The sequence below is a fragment of the Sinocyclocheilus grahami genome, unplaced genomic scaffold (genome assembly GCF_001515645.1).
Source record: "Sinocyclocheilus grahami isolate Dianchi unplaced genomic scaffold, SAMN03320097.WGS_v1.1 scaffold365.1, whole genome shotgun sequence".
NCBI lineage: Eukaryota > Metazoa > Chordata > Actinopteri > Cypriniformes > Cyprinidae > Sinocyclocheilus > Sinocyclocheilus grahami.
In genome coordinates, this window is record NW_015505544.1 from 803,902 (window position 1) to 825,331 (window position 21,430).

At 37.8% G+C, this 21,430-nt stretch overlaps 1 protein-coding gene across 2 annotated transcripts in view; it reads left to right on the forward strand.

Moving 5' to 3' along the window:
* LOC107549206 (histone-lysine N-methyltransferase EZH2) overlaps positions 1–21,429 on the forward strand; it is a 45,070-nt gene extending 23,641 nt beyond the window's left edge. The window contains exons 2-20 of one of the 2 annotated variants that reach the window (XM_016230206.1): positions 4,808–4,931; positions 5,145–5,273; positions 5,452–5,571; positions 5,643–5,763; positions 6,465–6,644; positions 6,992–7,094; positions 7,234–7,397; positions 7,475–7,572; positions 7,794–8,037; positions 10,853–11,022; positions 12,591–12,685; positions 13,888–13,928; positions 14,042–14,167; positions 17,439–17,617; positions 17,771–17,866; positions 17,969–18,050; positions 18,131–18,211; positions 18,293–18,377; positions 20,138–21,429. In XM_016230206.1, coding sequence (XP_016085692.1) covers positions 4,815–4,931; positions 5,145–5,273; positions 5,452–5,571; positions 5,643–5,763; positions 6,465–6,644; positions 6,992–7,094; positions 7,234–7,397; positions 7,475–7,572; positions 7,794–8,037; positions 10,853–11,022; positions 12,591–12,685; positions 13,888–13,928; positions 14,042–14,167; positions 17,439–17,617; positions 17,771–17,866; positions 17,969–18,050; positions 18,131–18,211; positions 18,293–18,377; positions 20,138–20,198 — 2,292 coding nt within the window. In that variant the 5' untranslated portion in view covers positions 4,808–4,814 and the 3' untranslated portion in view covers positions 20,199–21,429. The remainder of the gene's footprint in view (positions 1–4,807; positions 4,932–5,144; positions 5,274–5,451; positions 5,572–5,642; positions 5,764–6,464; positions 6,645–6,991; positions 7,095–7,233; positions 7,398–7,474; positions 7,573–7,793; positions 8,038–10,852; positions 11,023–12,590; positions 12,686–13,887; positions 13,929–14,041; positions 14,168–17,438; positions 17,618–17,770; positions 17,867–17,968; positions 18,051–18,130; positions 18,212–18,292; positions 18,378–20,137) is intronic. The other variant, XM_016230207.1, reaches the window with a different exon arrangement.
* The last annotated feature ends 1 nt before the right edge of the window (position 21,430 follows it).

The window sequence follows — 21,430 nt, forward strand, 5'->3', positions numbered from 1 at the left end:
TTTTATGAGAGCCGCACTGATAGGGCAAAGTCAATCAGAGAGCTACTTTTACCACAAAGTATTAAAAGTTACATCGTCATAAATAGCATGTCTTTTTATCTATCTGCCATCCCTGATATGCAATGCAATGCAAAAGGTGCCATCATTCGTTATCATTTACCAGTCAAATTCCAAAATCCAGTCTGAGACCAGATGAAAAAAAAAAAAAAAAAAGCAGGATTACCTTAATGCTGGAAAGACCTCAAGTATTTGTTTATAATAGCCCGTCATGTATCTAACCATCCAAGTGCACATTCGGCGTTAAGAGCTGTTAAGATTAAAACTGGCAACTCCGCAGTGAGTCAGTGTCATGGACGTAGGACAGAGCAAGTGTAAATATCTTTTCTAGTCTATATTTCCATCTTGTAATGCTGCTGTTTTAGGTATTTTTAAAAATATATATAAATGATTTGTAATAGAGCAGACACTGTCTGGCCGTGTTTACACCGGATGCGACAGTTGTCGTGCGCCCTGTTGAGCTAAAAGTCTGTCTACACGTGACGCGACAAAGCGACAGTTGCAAATCATTTGATTGTAGTGTCGGGACAGTTCGTCATAAATAGAACGAGGCATCAGTTTACTGATGGGGATCGTGTCGCATCGCATGGCGCCCGTGCCGCATCCAGTGTAGACAACATCACTGGGTTCTATTGCCTTTTGTCAGATCACGCCACTCGTGTCCGGTGTAGACATGGTGTGAGTTTTTTTTAAAGGGTTATGTTATAGCCCTGCTTGTTTTTAATGTTTTTATGAAATATCTGTATTGACTGCATGATCATATCATCGTATTATTTACTGCCATGCGAGCCACAAATTAAAGCTTGGAGAGAGCCGCATGAGGCCCGCGAGCCACGCAATGAGTAACACTGCTCTAGACGTACACTCAATTCGCGTTCGAGAGGGTTCCTCGAGCTGAAGGGATCCCCTGAATTTGGTGCGGATTTGCCGCGCCGTTACGGAGATGGACGTTCAAAGTTTCAGTGGTTTTCCATAGATATAAGCTTTAAAGCGTTTCATCCATGTCGCCAAAAGCAACCAATAGAGCACGCTTTGCTGGACAAACTAAGTAATTACACCATTTCAAGCATTTTATCTGCGTTATATGTTCTGTAAAAAAAGTTTCATATCGGCGACATATTCACCGATACGATATATCGGCGACAGGATCATATCGGCTGATAATATCTGCAAAACGATATATCGGTCGGGCTCTACTCAGCTGCGTGTGGATCGCGAGCTGTGTGTGTGTGGATTGGGCAAGGCTAAAAGGGCGGAATGAAAGACCTTTCATATAGGCCTACAGCATTGCATACGCTGTAGCCTTTTCATTATCAGAATAAAATAGTCAACCAAACATATAGATACACTATAGAATCTAGAAACACTGGTTAATTAAAACAGCCCATGGTACAATCCGTGCTGTTCAGTCTGAGCTCGGGCCAAGCACATAGCCTATTTGCTCATGTGAAAGTCTCAAATAGAATCGACTCAAAAGAGAAGTCAATGAATGCACGCGTGTCACCTGATACACAAATGCACATTTTAATCGCTACACGTACAAATTATGATACTTTAATACAAACTGTAACATTTGTATTCACAAATATGTCTCTATTTGAACAAAATGCTGCACATTAATGTTATTCTTAACTCTGCAGACACCGGTTGAAAAGCATTTGTTTCAGTGTAGTGACGCACATTTGCAAATTTTTCAAATCGTGTAAATGTTAATGAATTGCACTGGGCCTTATTCGTTGGTAGTTGTGTGTGTGGGGGACGTGATGCTGTAAACTGCGAAAATGAAGTCTCAATCCAAATGAACCGAACAAGATCGACTCGAACTAGACGTCAATTAATGCATGCGTGTCACCTGATCCACATATGCATGGATTCCATTTTGCATGAGCAATTTATGATATATTAATGCAGAACAGAACATTTTTATTCGCAAACATGTCTGTATTTGTACGAATCGTATGGAGTACAGCGTTACCGGGGAAACCTCGATCTCTACTACTCAAACAGCGCCTCCTGCTGCCAGAGAATGAATTTGCATATACAGTGGGTACGGAAAGTATTCAGACCGCCTTAAATTTTTCACTCTTTGTTATATTGCAGCCATTTGCTAAAATCATTTAAGTACATTTTTTTTCCTCATTAATGTACACACAGCACCCCATATTGACAGAAAAACACAGAATTGTTGACATTTTTGCAGATTTATTAAAAAAGAAAAACTGAAATATCACATGGTCCTAAGTATTCAGACCCTTTGCTGTGACACTCATATATTTAACTCAGGTGCTGTCCATTTCTTCTGATCATCCTTGAGATGGTTCTACACCTTCATTTGAGTCCAGCTGTGTTTGATTATATTGATTGGACTTGATTAGGAAAGCCACACACCTGTCTATATAAGACCTTACAGCTCACAGTGCATGTCAGAGCAAATGAGAATCATGAGGTCAAAGGAACTGCCTGAAGTGCTCAGAGACAGAATTGTGGCAAGGCACAGATCTGGCCATGGTTACAAAAAAAATTCTGCTGCACTTAAGGTTCCTAAGAGCACAGTGGCCTCCATAATCCTTAAATGGAAGACGTTTGGGACGACCAGAACCCTTCCTAGAGCTGGCCGTCCGGCCAAACTGAGCTATCGGGGGAGAAGAGCCTTGGTGAGAGAGGTAAAGAAGAACCCAAAGATCACTGTGGCTGAGCTCCCATCTCCCGAGATGCAGTCGGGAGATGGGAGAAAGTTGTAGAAAGTCAACCATCGCTGCAGCCCTCCACCAGTCAGGGCTTTATGGCAGAGTGGCCCAACGGAAGCCTCTCCTCAGTGCAAGACACATGAAAGCCCGCATGGAGTTCTCCAAGATGGTGAGAAATAAGATTCTCTGGTCTGATGAGACCAAGATAGGAGGAATGGCAGAGGATCCCCAAATCCAGGTGTGAAAAACTTGTTGCCTCTTTCCCAAAAAGACTCATGGCTGTATTAGATCAAAAGGGTGCTTCTACTAAATACTGAGCAAAGGGTCTGAATACTTAGGACCATGTGATATTTCAGTTTTTCTTTTTTAATAAATCTGCAAAAATGTCAACAATTCTGTGTTTTTCTGTCAATATGGGGTGCTGTGTGTATATTGAGGAAAAAATTTTTACTTAAATGATTTTAGCAAATGGCTGCAATATAACAAAGAGTGAAAAATTTAAGGGGGTCTGAATACTTTCCGTACCCACTGTATATGCCGCCACAAATAGAGTTCAAGTCTGGGAAATACTGCGATAGTTTTACTTAAATGAAACTGACAAATGATCATGAAGTGACTCTCAGAGGGAGTCCGAGCAGTTCTGGAGATGTTGTTCATGTATTTATGTCCTCATGTAGTGAGACGACAGAAGCTGAAATCACCGCGAGCGTCGCACAGTTTGTATGTGTAGAAAACAAAACTGCGCGTCTGTGCCATTTACATACACGGAGACACGCAGAACATGCAGGATTCATAATTAAATAGTATATTTGCGCCTTAATATTTACAGATACTAGTCCATATAATATTTACAGATACTCTATTTAAGTGTACTGACCTACTTTTGATTAATTCGTCCAGACTTTGACAAATTCTGTGACATTCCGCATCATACAGTAAATTCCATTTATGTGACTGGATTCCACGATTCCTTCCACATTTTCTGCATCGCGGAAATCATAGATAATATTGAGGTGTTTTGCAACTTCAGTGTAACGTTAGTGGATTGTGATTTATTGCAACTTAAGCAACGTCTGCTGCTGAGTGTGAGTGAATTCTGCATTGATTGGTCGGACTCGTGACTCCCAACAAATCAGATGGGCGGTGGGCGGAGATTGCTTTAGGTCACAGAGTGGTAAGTTCTGACAGGCTGCATCAAAGGCAAATAGTGCATTTCAGAATTAAGTTATTTTATCGGCAAATCGGTTTTGAAAATGAGCGATACCTATAATCATAAAAATGTTTAATATCGGCCAGGCCGATAATCGGTTGACCCCTAGTCTGTACTTCAACAGACAACGAAACAGCCTCTTTTTGGTTGTTAAAAAAAGGTGCGCTCGTTCAAAACAGTTGCGTTCGATCCTTCGCTGGCTGTGCCGATTTAAATCTAGCAGTTCTGTTGTGTAAGGTTCACTTGGAACCTCAACCGAGGTGGTACTAAAAAAAAAGTACCAGGTACCAGGTGCTGTACCCAGTGGAAAACCCCCCAAAAGTGAACCGTACTGAGCTGTACCGTGCCGTACCATGCTGTGGAAAAGTGCCAAAAGTTACTCGCCAATATCAAATCCGTCAATCCGTTTGTGGGAAGTCGTGGCCTAATGGTTAGAGAGTCGGACTCATAACCCAAAGGTTGTGGGTTCGAGTCTCGTACCGGCAGGGATTGTAGGGGGGGGGGGGGAATGTACAGCACTCTCTCCCACCTGCAATACCACGACTGAGGTGCCCTTGAGCAAGGCACCGAACCCCAACTGCTCCCCGGGCGCCGCAGCATAAATGGCTGCCCACTGCTCCGAGTGTGTGTTCACGGTTTGTGTGTGTTCACTGCTGTGTGTGTGCACTTTGGATGGGTAAATGCAGAGCACTAATTCCGAGTATGGGTCACCATACTTGGCCACACGTCACTTCACAACTGGCCCAAATCGGGCAGTCCTTATTGTTGAGTCCTGATGTTGTATGTTTCTATTTTGTTTATGTATTTGTCTGTAATGAAATCTAAAGCTATATACTGTACTGTATGTGTATAGGGAAGCCATGGGATTGACTGGGAGGAAATCGGAGAAGAGTCCTGTTTGCTGGAGACGGAGAGTGAAGTCTGAGTACATGCGACTGCGGCAGCTCAAACGTTTCAGGAGGGCAGACGAGGTCAAGGTGATCCATGGGCTAATACAGCAGACATTAAGCTGCTCGTATAGAGTTTGGAGTTGGTCAGGCTTTTATGTGTCATGAGATATGGACAATGCAAATGCACTGTTTTTATGTATAACACTTTCCACAAATGTTAAAAAGAGTCATGAGAACAACAATGTCGCCTGCCTGTCTATTGGATGATCTCACATTGAAATGTGTTTTCTTACTGTTCAGAGCATGTTCAGCTCCAACAGACAGAAGATATTGGAGCGTACAGACATATTGAACCAGGAATGGAAACTGAGACGGATACAACCTGTTCATATTATGACACCTGTGAGCTCCTTGCGAGGGACTAGAGAGGTTAGAACAAATCCTCTAATTCAGACTCCTAAAGTGCATGTGCATCTCATTTCTGTTTGCTTTTTGAAAATGTCTATTAGTGTTTTATTATGAAATGCATTTAAAGTAAATCCTTATTATCCTAAAATTATCTTGGTATATAGACTTTTTAATCTAACATGACTAAAATATTTTGCAGTGCACTGTTGACAGTGGCTTCTCTGAGTTCTCCAGACAAGTCATTCCTCTCAAAACACTGAATGCTGTGGCATCTCTGCCTGTCATGTACTCATGGTCTCCACTCCAGCAAAACTTTATGGTAAAACCGAATTTCTTATATTTGCAATGTATTTAAAAAAAACACTCTTTTAATCTTGTATTCTGTTTTAGGTTGAGGATGAGACTGTATTGCATAACATCCCTTACATGGGTGATGAAATCCTTGATCAAGACGGCACTTTCATTGAAGAGCTTATTAAAAATTACGATGGAAAAGTTCATGGAGATAGAGGTCAGGGATCTGTTTTTTTCTGATTTATAAGATTTATGCTGGTTAGTGTTTTAAAGAAATATTTCCCCCAAAAATGAAAATATAAAACAAAGTGGGAAACAGTTCAAATTTGTTAAAAATTTTTTTTTAATGCTCTACTGAATAAATGCGCTCAGATTTGGTATGATGTTGATGAGTAAATAGGGGTGGGTGATATGAGCTAAAATTCAAATCACGAAATTTTACACTGTCCAGGCAATATCGATATTATATTGCGATATGAGAAAAAAAAATTACAGGCAAAATATTTTAACCGAATATAACTAGAAAAAGTGAGGGATTGGACATAAGACCTGAAAAGTATATATATATATTTTTTATTGTGTTTTATTGTTTTTCTCAAAACATGCAACACAAGGTAGGCCTGTATGAATTAAATAAAATTAAATATTGTGTGTTTGAAAAATTTAACAAAACTATATAAATGCAAAATATGAATTCATGAATATATAACGGTATCCACGGTATAGCAAAATCCATATCATTGAACAACATAATACCGGTAGTCAAGTTCATACCGGTATAGCGCCCACCCCTATGAGTAAATAATGACAGTTTTCATTTTTGGGGGAAATATCCTATTAAGAATTGATTCACAATTATCTGCTTAAGCAGAACTCGCATTTCCGCAGTATTGATTTCTTGTTCTGTTTTGTGTCTAGAGTGTGGCTTCATAAATGATGAGATCTTTGTGGAGCTAGTGAACGCACTCAATCAGTACAGTGATAATGAGGAGGATGATGAAGAGGAGGATCAGCATGATTGCAAGTTTGAGAAGATGGACCTCTGTGATGGAAAAGATGACGCTAAAGACTCTCACAAGGACCAGCTGAATTCTGAGAGTAAGAAAAATTAAATGTTTTTTAGTGTAAAGTATGTAAAAACACATCTAGCTTTGATAATTAAAATATATTAAGCTCCACACATTTATTTATTTTTTAAACAAACTCCAAAGATTTACAGCAGTGTGCATCAACAGTGTTACATATGTTAGTACTGTAGCATGTATATGTATTTTGGGACTTGGGATAATTTTCTTGTTCAGTGCATGGTATTGTTTTTCAAACAAATCACACGCCCTTTAGTGCTGACAATAAACAGGCATGTTATTACATGTTACAATTTCTTTTTTTATTATACAGTTCATTTTTCAATAACAAACTCTGTGTTTTCTTATTGTATGCAACAGGTCTCAACAATGACGAATCAAAAAAGTTTCCCTCTGATAAAATCTTTGAATCCATTTCTTCCATGTTTCCTGATAAAGGTTCAACTGAAGAACTCAAAGAAAAGTATGTTAGAAAACAACTCCTCTGAATAAGAACTTCCAATGGTTATGATAAACTTAAATGGAAAATAATGTGAAGCTTGTATTTGCATTGATATTTTATGGGTGGTGATCATGTTTTGAGAGATATTGTCTTTTTGCAGATATAAAGAACTCACTGAGCAGCAGCTCCCAGGGGCTCTTCCTCCTGAATGCACCCCCAACATTGATGGTCCACATGCTAAATCAGTACAAAGAGAGCAGAGTCTGCACTCCTTCCATACACTCTTCTGCAGGCGTTGCTTCAAATACGACTGTTTCCTTCACCGTAAGCAATGATTCGACAAAATGCTGTCATCTATCAAAAATCAATTTCTATAAATGCATTCCTCTTTTGATTTACAGCTTTTCATGCAACTCCAAACACATACAAGCGTAAGAACATGGAGAATCTGGTGGATGGCAAACCATGTGGCATTTATTGCTACATGTATATGGTTCAGGCAAGTGCATTTCTCCACTCCTTTCAAAATGAAAGATATTGTTAACCCTGAAGGCTTGATGTATTTGTGTGGTTTGAGTTGGCACAAAACTGCAAGTCCAGTCATGATTTCTATCTGAAAGTGTTTGCACACAGGTTTTACACACAATTGCTAATCTTTTCAAGTGCTGCTTAATTCTGAATTTCACTCTATGATTAACCCTGGCATACATATCTCTTTAGGATGACATTGTCAGGGAATACCCAGCAGGTGTGGTTGCTGAGCGTGCCAAGACCCCTTCTAAGCGCACAGCAGGCAGACGCAGAGGAAGACTCCCGAACAGCAACGGCAACAGCAGACCCAGCACCCCAACAGTTAACACTGAGACTAAAGACACGGATAGCGACCGAGAGGGAGGGGCAGATGGAAATGACTGTAATGATAAAGATGATGATGATAAAAAGGATGAGACCACCAGTTCCTCAGGTAGAGATTGAGTGTCTGAAAATATATCAATGTAATATTCAGGAATGCAAACTCATTATGGGTGAAAAAGGTGACAGACACCCCCCTCCCAAAATAAAACCCTACATTTAAGAATGGATAATATTTTAAAGCCTTTGTTTTTTTTAAACAATTTTTTTAAACTCTGCTAACATTCACTTTAATTTTTTTCACTTTCATTCATGAAGAAGACATGAAAAAAATGGTCTCCTGGTGGAAAACAAAGACTTAAAGTGCCCCTATTATGCCATTTTTAAGGTTCATAATATTGTTTTGGGAGTCTCCTACAATAGGATTACATACATGCAAGGTCAAAAAACACTTTCGTTTTCTCAAAATATGCATTTAATATCACCTAATTTTCCAGCGATTCTCAAACAATTCGTTCAAAGCAGTTCTAAGATTCAGTCTCTCTAAAACCCTCCTTTCCATGAGCCTACTCTGCTCTGATTGGTCAGATGGCCCAGTCTGATTTTTTTACAAAGCTCATCGGTCTAAAAAGCGAGGTGTGCTCTGATTGGCCAGCTATCCAGTGCATTGTGATTGGCTGAATACCTCAAGCGTGTGACGGAAATGTTACGCCCCTACCATACTGTGATGATGCCCTGTCCGGCCGGAGCGACGAGACAAAAACATTAAAACCCATTATAAACGAGGCATTTGTTGCATCCAGTGGGTACATAATTGCGGATTATAATGACTTGTACTGTCTTTTTATGCATTGCATCGCGCCGTTTCAACATAAATCCATTTCTGCATTTGTGATCAGAGAAATTACAAACAACAAGCGCTACGCTACACTGCTCAAAACTCATGTTTGAATCATCAGTGGCAAATTCTTTATATATAAAAAAAACGTACTTACAATCTGTGAGTCAGAACAGCCGGCATTGTAGTTTACTCTACCAGGATCTGGAAACAGTCCTCCATAAAATGTGCTGCACACATCTGAATGTTTGGGTTGAACTGTTCTGGAACAGTGTTGTAAATACAATTTAACCACTGATTTCTAGTCGTGTCCTCTTTTGGAAGGCCAAACAAAGTAGTTTCGCTTTCACAACGAAACGGCGGCCTTGAGTGAGTGACGGCTGGCGGATTCGATGGCGCGTCCGGTGGGCTTGCGGCAATCACATGTCGACCCCAGGCTGGTTTCTGCTTCTTCCACGGTGAAAGCCGATCCGGCAATCCACTGCGCGAAGTTGATGTATTTCCTCAGCGACCAGCACAGATCAGCTCTAGGCATGACGAAGCGGATATCGTAGACATGTGTGGGCGTGTTAGAACGAACCGTTTTAGGTAGGCGTGGTTGACTCTTAACTTTTATAAAGAATATCTCTTTGGATTTGAGACTTTAGTCTTTGCAACTTTACAGATCTTCTTTATGCACCAAGAGCTTGTAACACTTCAAAGAGAAAGGAAAAATTGAAATCGCATCTTATGAAGATGAAAATGACATGAAATTACCATTATATCCAGTAGATGGCAGCAGAGGCTCACTCATTAGCTCAGTTGCCATTTCCACTCCCTAGTTTTTTTCACAAAGTCTCATGTAATTTAAAAATAAATAAATAATTAACCCTACTAGGCTGTTGGTGTCTGGGCGTATTTATTTAAATACTTAATTAGTTAACTACAAATTAAGTTAATGGTATAATAATTCAATAATGCATTAAATATTTTGACATATTTTTTCGGATTTAATTTAAAAACTATATTTTTTAAACATTGCCTAAAAAAAGGACACATCAAAAAGAGTGCTTTGTTATCTTTACCTGTAGAAGCTGCTAAAGCCAACACAGACTTGTTGCTGCTATCATTTGTGTTACTCTGAATTTACTCTGCATCACTTAAAGCACAGCTCTATTTTGACATCGGCTTGTCAGATAATTCGTTCCGTCCGTTGCTACAGTTATCACCGTCAATCGCTGAACAATTTGGCGGATTCACCCGCGCAATGTTTTACACTTGCATTTGTCATTTCTGAAATGGTATACATGGACGATTGGGTCCTCTTAGACAAACAAAACTTTTCTTCAAACTGTGAATGAAGTATGTAGAGAAACCAAGCAAAGGGCGCTTCCCTTATAGCGAGCTTACTCGTGCGAAAACTCCAGATATAATCAATAACCATCTACACAATTAATATCTTATTTACATCGTGTAGATTAGATCAGAGCGGATTCTGACAAACCTACAGTAAACACCTCTGATTGGCCACTGCTTTCAACAGAGATGCCTGCGACTGGCTACAATAATCAACGCTGCAAAACACGTTGACTGGCTACAATAATCAACGCTGCAAAACGCGTTGACTGGCTACAATAATCAATGCTGCAAAACATGTTGTAAATAGAAACTTTTGGTTTTGTAATTTGAAGCTAGAGCGTGCACACAAAAACACAGAGTTTGAAAGCCGTTGACTTCGAGGTGATACAGAATTGAGTTTGTATACTAGTGAGTCTGTCACGTTTGCAGAATTGAGTTTTGTATTTTTTTGCAATTGAGTAATTGCAAAAAAAAAAGTAATGTAAAAACTCACCGGATCTACACGAATCACACAAATGACCCATTTTGAATTCAAAATGGCGAATTTCGCCAAAAGGTGACAAGTTTACATCCCTGAATATTTGATTGGGCACTGTCAACCATGAAAATCATATTAATAAAGTCACATAGTTATGTCACAATTGATTTTATATTAGTGTTTTGGAGCTATGAAAATGTATTTGCTTATCTAAGTTTTCCTGTTATTTTAGATTTTATTTCCATTTAATAATTATTTATTTATTTTGTACAGAGGCGAACTCCCGCTGTCAGACTCCAGTGAAGTTTAAGTTGAGCTCAGAGCCTCCTGAGAATGTGGACTGGAGTGGCGCTGAGGCCTCTCTCTTCAGAGTGCTCATTGGCACTTACTATGACAACTTCTGCGCTATCGCCAGACTCATCGGCACAAAGACCTGCAGACAGGTACACACACCTGAGAAGATGGCTTTATGCAATCACATTACATATTGCAGTGTTCATAATACTGCTAAATGCTAGACAAATATGTAGGGCTGTGCAATTAATCGAAAAACTATTTTGATTTTGGCCTCCAACGATTATGAAAATACAATAATCGAGATAAAACGATTATTCCGCCCCCTTTTCCAGCGCTGCGCTTTCGTTCCTCCATAAAAGCCCAATTTCATGTGCAAATCAGTAAAATCGTGTAACGTGACTTTTGCAAAATGGGACGTGCTTGATTTATAGAAGTATATTTATTCATGTTTTTAAAAGCGTGAAAGAGAACTTGCACTGCTCCTCAGGCAGATATATGCGCTCAGAGACGGAACAGAACACGGACATGTGAAGTCAACTTTTAGCTCAAGGTGCGCGCCTAAACGGTCAAATACACGCACAAATGTGTCAATGCGGCGCTTAGTGATTATTCATGTATACCTTTGTTAGTCATGTAATAAATTAATGTAAAGAGTTGAGAATGAAAATACGCATGTAACGGTAAATTAGATCCGTGCGGCTCTTAAAGTGACAGCAGGCTATTTTCCTGCTGCGACTGTGCTTAATATTAATCAAACAACAAAAGACAAATTCAAACTCACACACTGCTCTTGAGTGAAGGAGTTTTGTAGTAAAAAAAGTTTAATTCTTACAGTGAAAGCTATGCTGTTTTATTTTACATTTGATTATTCATTTCTGTAGTAGGCTGTAAACTGCTTGAGACTTGCATAAAAAACATTAAAGTCCGCATGAAATCAAAATTGACTTTATTAGCGCACATTGCTAGTATTGATGTGAACAATTAATCCGTGCAAGTTAATCCGCTGAAAAAATAGTTTGTTTTGGTAATCTTTAATCAAAATCTGAACATTTGCTTCTGCTCTGGAATGGCATTCCTTCTCTGATGACATCAGTTTGACGGCTTGGGCAGAATATCCTTAAACAAACTCCTCCAACCATTAGGTTGCTATGAGTGAGAGACCGATAGGAGGAGCGCAAAAATAAAACAACGCCCTCTATTCAATATTCCATTTCAGCTGGAAATACGTCACTACTGAAATAAAGTCGGCAGCAACTTCTGGTTCATGCAGACTTTAAAGCACAGTTTGTTTCATTTGTATCTTTTTATTCTATTGTATTTGTCCTTTGCTTTTTTTATTACTGACAGTTTAATTATTTTCAATAATTTTTAGGACTTTTTGTTTGTTTGTTTGAAATTCCACTGGTCTCTCTACAATGCAGATGTCATAGCAACCTTATTTACAGGAAATATATATTTGATATGCATCATTATCTTTAAATAAATCACTCATATAAAGTTTTGGTCATATGGCCCCCTCATAATCGTGTTAAATAATCGGGATTGCAATATTGGCCAAAATGATTGTGATTATGATTTTTGCCATAATTGAGCAGCCTTACAACTATGCATAATTGCTGTGGACTTATTTTTGAGTACCTGGTAATTACAAGTTACCACAAACAGCGAAATGAATTTATGTTTTAGGAGTTTTTCTTGTTTTGGGCTTTGTCAGGTTTATGAATTCAGGGTAAAAGAATCTAGCATCATTGCACGTGCACCTGCGGTGGATGAAAACACTCCTCAAAGGAAGAAGAAGAGGAAACACAGGTGTGTGTTCTGACTACCTTTTTTTTTTTTTTTTTCACTTTCAATATATTATGATTAGAAATGTGACGGTATTCGGTAATGCGATATATCATGATAATGAACAAGCATGATATTGTTAACTTGGGCACATTAAAATACTTTGAATAATTATTTATTACAAATTATTCCGATTTTTTGAATGCATTTTAAGAATACTTTTCCCATCAACTGGTCACAATGCACAGTACCGCTGCGCACTCATGTAAACAAGCAAAGATGAGAAGCGCATGACGCAATGAAAGCGCACATTCACTCTCTGACAGCAGGTTGCGCTGAACCGCAAAAACGCAGCCGTTACCCGGAAACCCTGTAAACAAAAAGCTATTTTCTGAAACCTATTTGAATGATTTAAACGTATACATATCTATGATTTAAACAGCCATTCAGATTTGTGTATTCGCTATGGTGTTCATCACAGCACCAAATACTTAAGTATTTAGACTTAATAGGCTATTTATTTTCAAACTTTTTACATTTTAATCTGGACTACAACATGCCCTAGATGTTGTTTGAAAATGTTTTGATTCTTTATTGTTCAGTCACACTTTACATTAAGGCCCCATTAGTTAACATTAGTTAATTCATTAGTTAACACAAACTGCCAATGAAAAATTCTTCTAAACATTCATTAATCTTAGTTAATTTCAATATGTAAAAACACGTTAAAATCAAAAGTTGCTACTGTATTTAATGAACTCGCGCTAACATGATCTAACAGTTGGGTTTTTTAACAAAGATGAATAACTTCTGTAGCAAATGTAGCTGTTGCTCATTGTTAATGTTAGTGCATTAAGGTGAATTTGATGAGATCTTATTGTAAAGTGTTACCTATTGCTTTTTAGAATTGTTTTGCACTTTAATCTGTGTGAAATTATTTACTTTATACATTTTATTTGTATTGCTTTATTGTATTTAAATGTTCAGTTTCTTTTTGTTATTAATTGTTATTAGTTATTAAACCTGTATTACTTTATTATGACAACACTTTTTTGCAACTACATTTCAATATTGTGATAAAAGCATTAGCAATTAATTGCAACATGAAAATTTGATAGTCACATGCCTAATTATATCATCATCATATTAAATTAAAATAAATTAAACTTATGATTGGTGCATTTCAATCATGTAATACCCTGTTGTGCTTTCCTGGGTTCTTCTAGACTGTGGGCCACTCATTGTCGGAAAATTCAACTAAAGAAAGGTTTGCATCTTTAAGTTAGAGGCTAGCTCTTACTTTTAGTAGTAAGATATTTCATTATTGTGAAAGTAAAATGCAAGTATAAATGTTTATATATGTGAAATTTCTGCTTGCAGATGGCTCTTCCAATCATGTATACAACTACCAGCCATGTGACCACCCGCGCCAGCCGTGTGACAGTTCTTGCCCTTGTGTCACTGCCCAAAACTTCTGTGAGAAGTTTTGCCAGTGTAGCTCGGAATGTGAGTGTATAGAGAGACACACACACACACACAGACAGAGACAGACACAGACCAACACCAGTCAGGTAGCTCATGTATGCAACATCAATATGACACCCAGTTTACACTAAAACACTGGAAAATAATCTTGAGGTTTGGTCTTGGAAAGGGGAAACAATGCAGTAATTGCTTCTTATTCTCTAAATGTGATGGCAAGTTAAAAGCATTTTATTTTGACCTACGTTTTAAATAGAAGAGAGTAGAAGTTTTAAGTAGAAGAGAGTTTTTCAGCAGAACTCTTGCATTTAAATTATTTTCACTGAATGTAGGCAAATTAATATTTAACTTTTATAACTGAGGTGAAGGTATTGGAGGTGAAGTTATTGCATTCATATGAAGTGTTTTTTTTTATAACAGCCATGATTTATTTGAAAAAGTCAGGTCTAGAATCAGGAGTTATTTTTTAGATATTTCTACAGGGTTCGTACGGGGTTTGGAAAAGTATGGAATTTGATTTAAGTAATTTCCAGGTCTGGAAAAGTATGGAAAAAAGAAAGCAGAGTATGGAAAAATATTTGCATTTCCAGACTTTTGCCCCCATTTCGTTTTTTTTATAATAGAAATTTAAGAATTTAATGAAAATTAAGTTTATCATAGAAGAAGTGGCAGCTGTTTAGTGATTCTTTAGTGATTGTCAAACACAACTGGTGCACTTGGTGCAAGGTGCACTTTTTCATTTTGCTTTTTGGGTTTCTTCTCTCGATATTCTTAGCACCATATTACATAGCCTCAAGGACCTTTGCAAAAATAAAAAAATATACAGACTTTTATGTGCACACGAGAAACCATTACACTTTGCATATAGGACAATGCATACTGAGCCATCTATTGTTCCATCAGCCCATTTCGCAGTGTGTTTTTTTTGGCCGCCACAGAATAAAGAGACCTAAGGCCTTGAAATATGACATACTGTCCTAAGCCACATTTTGAACTCTTTTAAAAAATTTTTTTTTTAACAAAACCAGTCTCTTTTTATTGACCTTTGAACTTGATAAATAGGAAAATGCACATAGCTATATTATGCCATCAGCCATTTCGTGTCATGATTTTTCCTCCACTGCAGAGGCTAAATTGGACATTAGGCCTTGATATTAGAGGTACTACTATAAGGAAAGCCAAATTTAGAGCAAGTAGATCTCTATTAATTCATGTGCATCCATGCTCTTGCTTTATTTATAGCAAGATGGCAGTAATGCACAAAGGAAATGGGTTATATAAAAAAATTCCCATGCACAAGTGAATAGTTTCTCGAGGGCACAAAAAAGTTGCTTGTGTGGTTTTTTATTTATTTATTATTTTTTATTTTAAGGTCTCTGTATGTTCACTTGTATGTTTTTATCACTTCAAGAATATCAAAATAGAAAAAAATATATATATATTTATAGGTGACTAATATATTCCAAATATAAAACTGATAATAGTTCTGTATGAACCATTTATCCAATCCAACAGGGGCAGGTTTATGCAGGAAGCACAGCTTTTCCAAATGTAAACATCTAAAATGAATAAATAATGAGTAAATTTTTTTTTTTACAAATTCGGTTTCAAATTTTCTGGTAATCAAATTAACATGCAGAACATGAGGATTCGTATTTAAAATAGTTTTTTGCAGGTTAATATTTACAGACACTAGTCTATATCATGATTTGATTTAAGTGTACTGACGTGTTTTTTATTTATTCATCAAAAATAAGACAAATTCCACGTTATACAGTAAATTCCGTTTTAATGAGTGGATTCCGCTACTTCGTCTGCGTTTTCCTTATGGCTAATGTAGCAAACATGTATGACAAGTTCATTGTGAGAGTAAAAGATGGGGAAATTGTTTATTTACTTTATAGCATTGAGTCTCTCCAACTGGGTGACAACATAGCGTTAAATCACCATTCAACAGACTCAAGCCACCACCGCACTGCCGTCTATTGGATTGCAGAAAGATACTAACTTTTCAATGTAAACATCTAAAATGAATAAATAATGAGTAAATTTTTTTTTTTACAAATTCGGTTTCAAATTTTCTGGTAATCAAATTAACATGCAGAACATGAGGATTCGTATTTAAAATAGTTTTTTGCAGGTTAATATTTACAGACACTAGTCTATATCATGATTTGATTTAAGTGTACTGACGTGTTTTTTATTTATTCATCAAAAATAAGACAAATTCCACGTTATACAGTAAATTCCGTTTTAATGAGTGGATTCCGCTACTTCGTCTGCGTTTTCCTTATGGCTAATGTAGCAAACATGTATGACAAGTTCATTGTGAGAGTAAAAGATGGGGAAATTGTTTATTTACTTTATAGCATTGAGTCTCTCCAACTGGGTGACAACATAGCGTTAAATCACCATTCAACAGACTCAAGCCACCACCGCACTGCCGTCTATTGGATTGCAGAAAGATACTAACTTTTCAGTCTGCTAAGTTACTGACTGTACTGACAAACTATGATGGCACTGTGTCTGCGACCGTTGAAAATCATTTGAACTTTGTGTCAGCACGTCATAAATAGAATGAGGCATCAGTTTACTGCATAGAGTGTAGACAGCATCACTGATTATAATGGGTTCTATTGTATTTTGTTGCGCCGCTCACGTCCAGTGTAGACACCCAGTTAGGAAATGTGATGTGACCGATGTGATAAGCATGAGTTCTGGGCCGCGGCGTGGCCGGTATAAACACAAGCATTGACTGAGTGGCCGCGATCAGCTTCGGTGGCCGTGGAGCCGTAATGTGCTGCAGATGCGTGCCGTGATGCGCAGATCAGCTCTAGTCTCTAACGCCACTGAATCTGCTGTTAAAAATGAACCATCCATTCATCATATCATCATGCAAAACTAAGAATTAGAATCATTGTAATGTGATGATCAAATATAGGGGCGGTGGGTGACAGGTGGATCATTTATTTGAAGTAGCGGACTCGGGTGAAGTTTGAGCTCATCCGCACATCTCTACACTGACCTGAGTCGCTAGTAGCAAACATACACCAACTTACACCATTTAGAAGCATTTCATGTGCGTTATATGTTCTGTAAAAAAAATGCTCATATCGGCGACATATTCACCTATACAATATATCTGCGACAGGCTCCTATCGGCCGATAATATCGGCAAAACGATGTATCGGTCAAGCTCTACAAAAATCTACTGAGAGGTTTGGAAATTTGAGTCTGGAAAAGTATGGAATTTTGAAATGGAAAATGTGGAGGAACCCTGTTTCTATCTGTACAGGTCAGAACCGGTTTCCAGGCTGCCGCTGTAAGGCCCAGTGTAACACCAAGCAGTGCCCCTGTTACCTGGCCGTACGAGAGTGTGACCCTGACCTGTGTCTCACCTGCGGGGCGGCTGATCACTGGGACTGTAAAAATGTCTCCTGCAAGAACTCTAGCATCCAGAGAGGAGCAAAGAAGGTACATTTTAATCTGTCACACATCAGCATGAAGATGCATGTCATTTTTCACAAATATAAAAAAAGACTTTAATAGACTGTTGCTTGACCATTTAGTTGTGATACACCCTCTTTTCTTGGTTATTTATGCCATTTCTTCTTTAAAAAAAAAAAGCACTTGCTACTGGCTCCATCTGATGTGGCCGGATGGGGAATCTTCATCAAAGAGCCAGTTCAGAAAAATGAGTTCATCTCCGAGTACTGTGGGGAGGTGAGATGTAAAAAAAAAAAAAAATTTAAATAAACATCAAGACTACATGACGTACAGTGAAGTTTCCTTTTTACGTGACGCGTTTCTATTTTTACCTGCTAGATCATCTCCCAGGATGAGGCAGACCGCAGAGGCAAGGTGTATGACAAATACATGTGCAGCTTCCTGTTCAACCTTAACAATGGTAACTAACCTCTATCTTGCAAATGTTCGCTGTTCACACGCCCCCTCACTGGTTGACAACCTCCCACCTTTCACCCACAGATTTTGTTGTTGATGCAACTAGGAAAGGAAACAAGATCAGGTTTGCCAACCACTCTGTAAACCCCAACTGCTATGCAAAGGGTAAGTCACTCAGAATCTTGTACTAAAAGGATTTTGTGTGTAAAATGTGATGTCATGATCTGTTCCTGTCTGTCCCCACAGTGATGATGGTTAATGGGGATCACAGGATTGGCATATTTGCTAAGAGAGCCATACAGACTGGAGAGGAACTGTTCTTTGACTACAGGTAAAAAAATAAAAAATACATGTGACCCTGGACCACAAAAGCAGTCTTAAAGGGGTCATATGATGCTTTTTAAAGATCATTATTTTGTGTATTTGGTGTAACAGAATATGTTGACATGCTTTAATGTTCAAAAAACACAATTCTTTTTCGAATACTGTACATTATTGTAGGTCCTCTATGCCCCGCCTCTCTCAAACGCTTCGTTTTCTACAAAGTCCCTCCTTCCGACAAGTGCGCACACACAGACACACATGATGCGCAGAGCTCCGCATTTGAACAGTCAATAGCAAATACTTAAACTAATAACAAAACAGTAGCTGATTCAGAAGTGCCAGATTGTCATAGCAAAGTCAGAATTACCTCCTCTCCTAGGTTCACGAAACGGTCGTCCATAAAATGCATTGCTGTTCTGTTGTAAGTAATCTTAAAGATTCCTAAATGCATCTAATTTCGGAAGGCCAAATAAAGTGCTTTTGCTTTCGCCTAGAAACACAGCGTCTCCCTGACATGGCTGCTTCAACACTAACTGCGGTTACTGAAACCACGCCGCCTTGGGCGGCATTATGCAAATATTTCCACATAGTGAGGTAGATATGTGGGGGAGTCTTAACTTTGATAAAGAATATCTCTTTGGTTTTGAGACTTTAGTCTTTGCAACTTGATGGATCTTATCTATGCACAATCAGCTTGTAACACTCCAAAGAGAAAGGAAAACTTGAAATCGCATCATATGACCCCTTTATATAGGCACAGGTATATTTGTAGCAATAGCCAACAATATATTGTATGGATCAAAATTATAGATTTTTCTTTTATGCCAAAAATCATTAGGATATTAACGCTTTCCCCGCCATTGAGTTTTGTCTTTTAGAAGAAAATGCTTACGAGTTTTTACGGCTTTTCGTGTTTTCACTTTTATACATTCGGGGGCGCTATTATATATCTTCTGAACAAGCACAAAACCTCCCGAACAAAAACACACGTGAACAGGACGGAAAAACTAGCGATCTCTTATGTAAACAGATGCATATCAAAAATAATGCGATCATCAGTAATAGCATATAAATGAAAACTGCATAATGTTACGGAGGAAAATGTTGATCCAGGAAGTGGTATATGTCTGTGCAAGCTTTGGAGGTATTGATGGAAGCGATATACTGTATTTATGCTTTGATAATCGTACTGAATATTATCCAGAAGTAGTTTTTGATAAAAAAATTATTTTTCTCACCTTTTTGCTCAAATTATGCATTTTTTATGAATCCTACTTATATTCAAGTGTTGATTAAAAAAAAAATGCTAAGCTAGAACAAAAGAGATTTTTGTTTAAAAGTAAAGGCTCTGATCTTTATTTTGGTGTATTGCATATTCAAATAATCATACAGCAAAATATACTGGAGGCCATCAAATCTGAGAGAAAATCATCAAAATCGCTGGCTGGCAACAAGTAAAGATCATGTTCCATTAAGATATTTTTAGTATTTAGGTTTTTTTGCACCCTCAGATTCCAGATTTATCTGATCAGATGCATGTATCTCGGCCAAATATTGTCCTATCATAACAAACCATACATCAATGGAAAGCTTATTTATTAAGATTTATAAATCTCAATTTAGAAAAATTTACACTTGAGGCTGGTTTTGTGGTCCATGGTCACATATAGGTGCAGAGGTGTTTTCTTGAAAAGAGAGAGGAAAAAAGTGTTTTCTTTGAGAGGTGCTTTTGAACCATCTAACCTAATGTTTACGTTTCTCTTTTAGATACAGTCAAGCTGACGCTCTGAAATACGTAGGTATTGAACGTGAAATGGAAATTCCATAAAGCCATCTACCTCCTTCAACAAATGCCTTACACTCATCAGGAATTCTCTCTCCACATGCATTTCCAATACAGTTTAGATTCAGTTTTATAGGACAAGGGCGAAGTTTTTAAGAGTGATATTTTGAAGACTTCCTTTTAGAAAAAAGAAAAAAGAAAAACTCGACCAACAGGCTGACTCTGGGATACACTTTCTGATAGTAATTTGAACATTGTCATGGTTACAGTTGAGGTTTTAGTAGAGAGTCATTTTATAATGGGCCATTGTTTTGTATTAGGATTGTAGGTGTTTTTTGTTTTCAATTATTTTGACAGTTTCCTCTATACCTTTGGACCAAATTTCATATTTAAACTGGCTGTACGTTTGTAATGCAAAAACATGCAGTCCCCATCGTTTTAAGGTTTGTTCGCGGAAACCAAAGCCACTGTCACTGCTTTGCATGTTAATCTCTCCAGAACCATGTTGTATTAAGTGCATTTTGTGGTGCCAATGCACAGTTGCTGTAAAAACAAAACAACTTGATTTATGTAAGGAGGGTAGACTCGGTATAATATTATTGCGGTGCCTTGACATGTTTAAAGAACACTGAATAGATTCTTGAATTAGATTTCCTAAAATGTTGAATGGTATAATCAAATTATGCATGAACAAAGGTTTCAAATGGAGTGGAATCAGGTAACTCTTCATTCCTCACTGTACATTTTATTCAGACAGTTTCAGCTATGAACTATAGACGTCACTAAATGTAAAGAGATTGGATTAAGGTGCTGTTCTCATCCCTGGTTACGTGAAAAAAAACAATCACTTCTTTTTTCTGAACGTGGGATACTGTAAAATGGAAGCAATAATACCAGGCTTGACTCCAGAAGTCCCTATTTATTTTATGCGTGTAAACAGGTTTTCTAATTTATTGATGGCTATCGTTTGCTGTGATTTGTCTAGTGAATATTAGGGAGGTACTTCTTAGGAGGTTGCTCATTTTAATCCACATTTCTCCTCTGAACCTGTTGCTCCCCTCTTGTTTCTATTCTTTCTTTCCTGAGGGTTTTTGACCACTCCATCTCCATGTTTTCGCTTCCAATTTCAAGGTGCTGTTAAATTGTTTACAGGGACTTGTTAAACGTGATAAAATAAACGTTGAAAATAAGTGTCTGCTGTACTGTTTAATTACGATAGGCTAGAAATTCAGCTCAGCCACTTGAACAAGAATATAAAAGAAAACCTAGCACTGAGC